A 9,536-nucleotide genomic window follows, 5' to 3' on the forward strand; every position below is an offset into this window, starting at 1 on the left:
GCCAGCCTCACGATAAATCCTTCCTTTGGAAGATGTCACAGGGCCCAGTGGACTAACTTCTTCAAAGAGGCATTCTGTCTCATACATTTCATCTTCAGCTTCCTCTTCCAACTCACAGTCTTCTGAATCCTTGGGAAGTACAGTGTTCAAGGCAGCATTTTTCTTCAATAAGTAGACTGTGTTCCCACTTGAGAAGTTGCTCAGGGATTTCTGCTTCCTGCCTTTCACAGTTTTTTTAATCTTTGCACACTTTTTGAAGTTCTCATGATCCTCCTCCTCAATCTCATCATTCACGGTCATTTCTGCTTCATCTGTTTTCAACTTCCCATTCGTGATGGTCTTCCATGATCCCTTAGTTTTGCAGTCTGGTGATGATTCTTCATCTTTGCAAGGCATTTGCTCAGGGGATTTCTCCAGCTCTGCACCCTGCCACCAGCTCCTATCACACTGAATCCCTTCATCCACCCCCCTGCTGTTCATCTGGGCCAACCAGGCAGGGCGAGGAACATACTTTGAATAGCTGTCCCTCTCTACCACCTCATCCAGTTCCCCACACCTGACTGCCTCTTCTTCTGTTGGCTTTCTGCTTTCTGGTGAGGACTCAGGGGATTTCCCGTGCTCTGCATCCTGCCAGTGGCTCATATCACATTGAATGCCTTCAGTGACCTGGCTGAACTGGGCCAGGGAGGTAGGGGGAAGGACATAATTCTCAGGGTAGCTGTTGCTCTCTACCACTTCACCTTCGTCCACTTTCACAGGGAAACCACGGCCCCCACTACCATTGTCTGGCATGCTTTCCCCAAAGCTAATGGGACTCCGGGATTTGGACTCTAGGCTCAGGTCCTCAACGACTTTATTGCTGGAACAGACTGGCCTTTCCTGCTGGAGCTTATTGCCATCTCCAGAAGACTGGCACAGATTGGAGTTCAGGGTATCCTGGACTTCATCTTTGTCTTTCGCTTCATCTGGAGAGGACAGGAATTGGGGAACAGCTGCATAGCCTTTTTCTTTACCCAAGTTCATGTCCATGATGGAGCCCAACTTTACCACCTCATCACCTCTTACATCATGACACTGCTCCGACCAGATAGTGCTTTCTTCATCGTTACACGTAATGCCATCTGCACCCTCGTGACGGTTACGAAGCACACTTGTACTCTCACGAGAACTCTGTGACATCCCACCATGCTGCACCATGATGTCTGGCATGGCTTTACCATAAGCTAGGTCATACAAACGGACAGTTTCCTTCAAAGTCTCCCAGAACTGTGTTACAGGGGATCCTCTGCTCTGTTCTAGCCTCATTTTCCCTTTCCCAGATGCATAGTTTACTTGAGGTGATGTTCTATACACAGTGTTAGGAGAAGGGCTCTCACCATGTAGCTGCGGCTTCTGGGCTACAGATGAAAAAAACCCATCTGTTGGTTCAGGAATGTTGTCAGTTTCTGTGTCAATATTAGAAGTCGGGATACTGGTCACCATACCACCTTCTGAGTGGGTGTCTTGTTTCTGAGTCCTGTTTTCAGCCTGATGAGGTTCAGTCTGAGTCTCTTTCGTCTTCGTTTTCTTTCCATAGCCACTACACTGACGGAACTGTGCTGTGTTACAGAACACAGGTCTTCGGTTAAGCGCAGTGGGCAACGGGGACTGAGGGATGAGGAAGCCAGGAGACTCACTGAGTACCACTGAATATGGAAAATACAGACTTCCATTTCTGAAACCTAGGAAGAGAACACAGTAGTTAGCCACTCGGTCTCCCGCAGCCAGTCACAACATTCAGCCGGTACGCAGTCACGTGGCCACACCGATTGGTAAAATACGCAGTTTCTTCCATGCCAGTTGGTAGCTACTGGCCCCCACTTCTCCCTGGATATCCTCAGGATCTGAACGGTGGGACCTCCAGAATCCTCCTTCACCACAAGAGCAAGCATCTCTCTGATGGGTTGGTTGCCAGGCCATCAGATAGTCAGCATATTATGAATCACCCCTACTTAGTAGTGACGTTTTCAGAGAGACCTAGCACCCACCAAGCATAATTCAGGATTGTTGTGGCTGAGGAAAGAATAATTGTGTCAGCGCTTATAGAGCAAAGAACAAAAGTACAAGCCTTTCTAAACCTGCTCATGCCGCACCATTCATTCACAGACACAGCCTCCCGTTTCCCAGGCTGCAGAAGTAAACAGTGCAGTGGTGCCAGTAACACCAGACGCATTTCCGTCACACAAATTCACGTGGGCTAAGACACTGGATGTCGTACAACCTCTTTATACAACTGACAAAGATAAAAGTTTTAAGTATATAAAAGCAATAGTTATCCTGAGATCGGTGTCAGTAGGCAACTTACTCAATATGGTGAGGTTGATCTTATGAACTCAATTTCACTGTTGGATTGCACCAAAACGCCTCTTGGACCTGGCTAAGGTATTTATACATACAAGCTCATGGATTTTTTCCTTCATTGAAAGGAAGCAGACAAGTCTCAGCTTGGAGGTCAACATTGTCTACAGAGGTTAGAAGTCAACAGAATGAAGTTCGTGTAACTACAGAGACAGATAACTTCCCACCATACATGTTGTACTGTATCACACAGTGGAACAAAATACCTTAATAGCAGGTCCCTGTCACTAAAACCCTCGCAGGACCCTATCAGGCAACCTCTACAAAAACACGGGTGTTGGGGTGTTTTTCCCCCCCAATCAGCAATATCTATGGCTACTCTAATGCCTTCCCCCTTCTGCAACCTTGCAAAGGACTTTAAGTCATCTCCCACGTTTTTACCTCAGTAACTCCTACTAATTTCCTTGACCCATCTCCTTGATGTATCATAGGTTAGTGATCCACACCACTACTAGAAGTATCTTTCTGACCCAATTCTGATCCCTCACTCCAGAGACAGATCTGAAGGGCTTGTCACTGCCAGTGAGGAAACGAGGAACAAGGACTACATCCTTAGGATGCCAAAAGGCCCTCATTATCTGATTTGTCACTCTATCATCTCACTCTCCCACTAAGCCTGTAGGCTCTAGCTGTATGTGGGTTCCCCCTCAGGGCAACTACTCTTCACTTTTCTGGGACATCCTCTTTCCATACTCTCTTCCAAATGCCACCAAAATCTTTAAGAAAAAAAAAGAAGGGGGGTGCCTGGGTGGCTCAGTCGGTTGGGCGACTGCCTTCGGCTCAGGTCATGATCCCGGAGTCCTGGGATCGAGCCCCACATCGGGTTCCCGGCTCGGCGGGGAGCCTGTTTCTCCCTCTGACCTTCCCCCCTCTCATGCTGTTTCTCTCTCGCTCGCTCTCTAATAGATAAATGAATAAAAGCTTTAAAAAAAAAAAAAAAAAAGAAGGGAAGGATAAAAAAAAAAAAATCCCACCATTTGTGACAACAGATGGACCTTGAAGGCATTTTCTTAAGAGAAATCAGTTGGACAGAGAAAGATAAATGCTATATCTCACTTAACGCATAAATTCAGCCCTCTATTTCAATTGCATAGCACTGTGTACTGCATATGTAATTAACATTAAAAGGTAGTAGACACCAGATTCTGGACGTGTAAGAAGCTTGGAAGTCACTTACTCCAAACAAAATAAAAAACCTGAACTGAAAAAAAAAAAAAAAATCAAGAACTCTTTTCAGATCCTTCGCAGCACTAGGTTAGAGGGCAAAGTGCTACCCCCAATGTTGGCGAGATATGTGACTGTAGACAAGCACAATTTACAGGAACACAAATCCAAGCGATAAAAATTCTATGGGAACTAGTTGTAGGGTAGGGAAACCTGAACTGTTATTGACAAATTGCAGGCTCAGGGTCAACACATCTGACAGTTCAAAACTGCAAGGGGAACCTTTGCTTTTTTGAGTTTTATCTTCAATAGCTCAACCTGTTCTCACAGTAAATCTAGGAGAAAAATGCCCTGTGCTTCCCACAGGGAGAGTGGGAACAAGGAGGCATTGTGATACATGCCAGGAAAACTATTTTTGGCAAGGCCATACCTCAGAACAAGCTAGTTAACTAGAGCCTAACTGATGGTGGGGTGGGTAGGCAAATACTTATCTCAAACCAACCCTAACCACCCTTCCCTACCCAATGGGAGGAGGAAAGTTAAGTAGATGTGTAGTTCATAGTCCAAAGGCACAATCTCACTAAAAGACTGAGACCTAAAACTATAGTCCTTCAATAACCATAGGACTATGATCCCTGTCCCACCTCCACAACTTAACACATTACTAAAGCCTACTTAAAGCATTTCCTTTTATCCAGTACAGAATGCCTGGAAATCAAGAAAACATTACAAGATATACAAAAGCCAAAACCTGTGTTAACAAAAAATTCACTTTAAATATGAAGACGGGGGTGCCTGGGTGGCTCAGTCGGTTAAGCGTCTGCCTTCAGCTCAGGTCATAATTCCAGGGTCCTGGGATCGAGCCCCACATCGGGCTCCCTGCTCTGTGGGGAGCCTGCTTCTCCCTGCTTGTGTTCTTGCACTCTCTCTCTGTCAAATAAATAAAATCTTTAAAAATAAATAAAATTAAATAAATAAATATGAAGACAGGAAGGCTGCCTGGGTGGCTCAGTCGGTTAAGCATCCGACTCGTGATTTCAGCTCAGGTCATGATCTCAGGGTCATGGGATTGAATCCCATGTTAGGCTCCCTGCTCAGCGTGGAGTCTGCTTGAGATTCTCTCTCTCTCTCTGTCTCCCTCTGCCCCTCCCCCCCCAATAAATAAATCTTTAAAAATGAATAAATATGAAGACAGGAATGAAATAAATGCATGGAGAAAGATGTACTATGCTAATACTAATCAAAAGAAAGTGGACATGTTTTATTTCTTTCAGACAGAGCAGACTTCAGAGCAAGGGAAATGATCAGGGATACAAAGTGGCATTATATGAAACATCAATTCTTCACTGAAACATAACAATCCCTGAAGTGTATGCCCTTAACAGAGGGTGAAACTATGGGAGGCAAAAAGTGATAGAACTGCAAGGAGAAATAAAATGATCCACTATTACCATTGGGAGACCTTAACACTCCTCTATCAGAACAGGACAGATGCAGTGGGTAAAAAAAGCAGCAAAGACAATCAAACACAACACCACCCTCAACCAACTAGAAATAACTGACATCCACACAGATTACTTCATCCAACAGAATACACATCTCCTCACACCCACATGGAACATTCACCAAGACAGACTATATTGTGGACCATAAAACACTTTTACAAATTAAAAAACATATTAATCATACAGTGTCTGCACTTAACCTATAACTGAATATAGAAAACAAAGATCACTGTAAAATCCCAAATACTTTGAGATTAAATACACTACTAAGAAACACTGAATCAATGAAGAAATCTGGGAAGTTCTAAATATTTGGAACTAAGTGAAAATACAATTTGTCAAAATTTGTTGGATGGCACGAAGGCAGTGTTTTTAATTTAAAGCTTTGTAAAGATCTAAAAATCAATCATCTAGCCTCAAACTTAGGAAAGATAAAAGAAATACTATGAACTCTGTTCCAAGATTCCATAACCTAGACAAAATCAACCAATTCCTGGAAAGACAAAGTTTGCCAGATTCACACAAGTAGTAATGGACATTTGCATACGCCTATACCTATTAAGTTAATCTATTAAGACCTATATCTATTGTTTCAATAACTGATTACCTTCCAGAACAGAAAGCGCCAGGCTCACTGGTGAAATCTACCCAACACATGAGAAATTACAAATAGATCTACAGGATAGAATAGAGAGCTAACACAGAAACCTACATAAAGGTGCTCAACCAATGTTTGACAAAGGAGCAAAGAGAATACAATGGAGCAAAGGTAGTCCTCTCAATAAATTGTCCTGGAACAACAGGACATACACGTCCAAGAAGTGGTTCTAGACACAGACCTTACAACAAACACCCTTCACAAAAATTAACTCAAAATGGACCACAGACCTCCATGTAAAACGTGGAAACCGTAAGACCTAGAAGATAACATGAGAGAAAACCTAGATGACCTTAGGGATACTGACGACTTAGCTACAATACCAATCCATAATCCATGTAAGAATTGACAAACTGGACTTTTTTTTTTTTTTTAACATTTTATTTATTCATTTGACAGAGAGACAGCGAGAGAGGGAACACAAGCTGGAGGAGTGGGAGAGGGAGAAACAGGCTTCCCCCTGAGCAGGGAGCCTGATGCGGGGCTCGATCCCAGGACTCCGGGATCATGACCCAAGCCAAAGGCAGGCACTTAACGACTGAGCCACCCAGGCGCCCCTGGACTTTTTTTTTAATCCCCAACCCCACCACCCCAAGCTGGACTTCTTTAAAATCAAAATCGGCAAAAGACACTGTCAAGTGAAAAGACAAACTACAGACTGGGAGAAAATATTTGTAAAATACATCTGATAAAGGACTGTTATCTAAAACATCCAAAACACTCTTAATACCAAGAAAACAAAACTCCAAATAATAGGCCAGACCTTAAGAGACACCTTAAAGATATACAGATGGCAAATAAACATGAAAATATGCTCCACAATGTCACCATGGAAATGCAAACTAAATTAATGAGATACCACTACATAGGTATTAGAATGGCTAAAGTCCTAAACACTAACACTAAATGCTGGTGAAGATGGGGATCAACAGCAACTCATTCACTGCTGTTGGGAATGCAAAATGATAGTTACTTTGGAAGGTTTGCTGTTTTCTTCCAAAACCAAAAATACCCTTGCCAAAACCTGAAAAAAACCAAGCTAGCCTTCAGTAGTTGAGAGGATATCTAGTGTCATAAAACCAGACGATGAAATGTTCAGCAGTAAAACCAAATGATTTGCAAAATTATGAAAAGACAAGAAGAAATCTTAAATGCCCATCATGCGAAAGAAGCCAATCTGGAAAATCTACATGCTATATGATTCCAATATAACTTTCAGAAATAAGCAAAGCTATGGAGATAATAAAAAGATTAGTGGCTGCCAAGGGTCAGGGAGGATGAAATCATTAATAGGCAGAGGAAAAAGATGCTATTACCAACTGGGAGCAATGACCAACTGGGAGCAATGACCAACTGGGTGGCTCAGGTGGTGGCACTGGACTCTTGGTTTTGGCTCAGGTCATGATCTCAGGGTCATGGGATCGAGCTCCGCATCCAGCTGTTAGCTTAGTGTGGAGCTCAGCACTTGAGATTCTCTGCCTCTGCCCCTCCACTCCCTGCCTGCCGCACTCCTTGTCACACCTAGTTTTCTACCTGGAAAACAAGTTGCTTAAGGTACACAACATGTTTTATCTACAAGAGGGTAGCAAAAGAGTAGATTTAACATCTTTACTAGAGGTGAGAAGGGTGAATCACCCCATGGATACTCCTGCCCTGCCTAAAGCCCCCTCCCACCCCATAATGCATGAAATCCTAGAGGTCTACCTCCCAAACATTTTAAGACTCATCATTCTTCTCCCAAAGTACTTTTTTGACCTCACCATGACAGCTTTTAGAATTTTTAGGCCTTGCTGAAAAAATAGGACTAGGAGCTCTAAGGTACCTCTACCAGACTGGTCTCATAACAAAATTTTGGTTTGACTCCTGTGTAACTCTGGGCAAGTCCCGGACTCTGAGCCTCTGTTCCCTCATTTGTGAAACACAACAATGTTACCTAGCTCATGGGGTTGTTGAGGTCAAATGAGAGAGCCTACTTCCAGTATTTGGCAGAGTAAGTGGCATATAGGTAGAATTCAACTTTACCTATTAAGATGAACTTCAAACACTGCCCCTGTGTGCTGCCATAATCTCTTTTGTCAGGACAGGGTGAGGAAAGGGAAGTCGTGGATTAAGGTATTGCTTTAGGGGGAGGGTCCCTAACCCCACGGAACTTCTCAGATTTCTTACCTGCCCCAGGAACAGAGAATGGATTATAGGTGGGATTCTGGTACCAGGGACTCGGGTAAGGCTGCTGGCCCACAGCATGCACATAAAAAAAGGGTCTGGCGTTACCACCCTCAAAGTGTGCGTTGTTTTCTGAAGAGCAGTTCATTTTCTAGGCTGAAAAACAGGTGTTCATATTTAGGAAGGGGCAGTGGCGCTCAGCGCTGCCATGAAGGGAGAAATCATCCTAGGTCCCTTTCAGAACCCCAAGTCTGGGTGGCAGCGTCCTCACCTTCTCTTCCCGCTCGCTGGGATCGGGGACACAGGGCTGCACTGCACTGCGCACCTGGGCAGCGCTGCCCATGGGCGGGGCCGTATCCTGCCAGAGCAAGTCTCTGCTCCCTGAGCGGCAGCGGCAGCAGCAGCCCCAAAGGAAGACTGAGGCCTGGGAGGCCAAGAGGGAAGCTGTGCGGCGCCTGGAGCACGTCGGGCTACGCCCAGGAGCTCCACTCGAGGGCGGTGGCTTGGGCCCGGCCTGCAGGCTCTGGTCCCCGGCCTGGCCGGCGTGCCTATCCCGCCCCTTCCCGGGTCTGGAGGAGCCCATCCCCTGGGCCCAGTGTCTCCTTACCCACGGCTCACACCTCGCCCCCGTCCCACAAGCCAGTCTACCCTGCTCCCTCGGGACCCGCATCCCCGCACCCCCGCCTGCTCCAAACCTACCTCGGCGACCCGGAGAGTCTCTGGCACCTGGTGCCCTGGCTCCCGCCCTTACATACCCTGGCTAGCACGCGCTGCCTGCCTATTGCGCAGGCGCCGCCCTCCCGCCGCTGGCCGGTGCATGCGCTCTGGACGAGGCCCGCCCCCGGGCTGCTCTGTCCCGAGGCACCTGGAGAAGCTCAAGGGTTTTCCACACCATGCTAGCTCCAGTGCGTGGACGCCCAGGTGTCGGTGCTTCCAGAGGACCGGTCAGTCCCTGCGCCCCCCGCTCTCCCAGACCGGCCCTTCCATTTGAGTGTGTTCAGTTAGGACAGCCTATGTTCCCTCCTCTGAGCTCCTGGTGTCCTTCCTTCCTCGGGCCTAACGCCTCTGACACTTAGGAAGAGGAGCTGACTGAGGACAAGGGGAGAGGAAGAAGGAGGCCAGCCTGGACGGTGCAGGCCTGAGAGGAGGCGATTCACAAAGGAGGGGCGCTCCAGCCTGCTTCCCGCTGAGGCGAGTAAAAAGCAGGGGTGCAGAGGCTCTGGCAGTCAGGGCGCCATTTGGGGCGAGTGAGGGCCAGGGGGCCTGGGGAAGTGGTCTGTGAGCGGGTAGGTAGGCAGTTTGAGGGAGAAGCTGGCGCGCACGGACTCCGCTTTTCTTTTGCACGTGGGAGAAAGGAAAGACTTCTGGGAGAGTAGTTCACGGGAGTCGTGGGGTGGGAAGGAGGATTGTGAATTTTTTGTTTTGTTTTTTAAAGAGAGAGATTTCGGTAGCTTTATGGCCAGAATGGACAGACGGGGAGATGTTACCTATAGTGGAGAGAGAAGGGATGTTAGGAAGATGTTCTGAGGAAGCACAGGGCAAGGTTAGCTAAACCTGGCTGCAATGCTCTGCCTTGGACAGAAGTTACTGGGATAAGAGGGAAATGAGGTCCTCAAGGCAGGGATTTCAGTGCTTTAGCATCGAATGAC

General features: G+C 46.4%; 1 protein-coding gene across 1 annotated transcript; it reads right to left on the reverse strand.

Moving 5' to 3' along the window:
- Nucleotides 1–6: 6 nt before the first annotated feature.
- LOC115938176 (uncharacterized) lies at nucleotides 7–9,309 on the reverse strand (the record flags this gene model as incomplete). Its single annotated transcript, XM_031021521.2, has 3 exons — nucleotides 8,587–9,309; nucleotides 7,891–8,043; nucleotides 7–1,721 (listed from the first exon to the last, which is right to left on the reverse strand). Coding segments are annotated over exons 2-3 (1,860 nt in total), but the record flags the coding sequence as incomplete, so codon positions are not given.
- Between the last annotated feature and the right edge of the window lie 227 nt (nucleotides 9,310–9,536).

This window comes from Leptonychotes weddellii, unplaced genomic scaffold (genome assembly GCF_054177405.1).
Source record: "Leptonychotes weddellii isolate Sample4059 unplaced genomic scaffold, ASM5417740v2 HiC_scaffold_7296, whole genome shotgun sequence".
Taxonomy (NCBI): domain Eukaryota; kingdom Metazoa; phylum Chordata; class Mammalia; order Carnivora; family Phocidae; genus Leptonychotes; species Leptonychotes weddellii.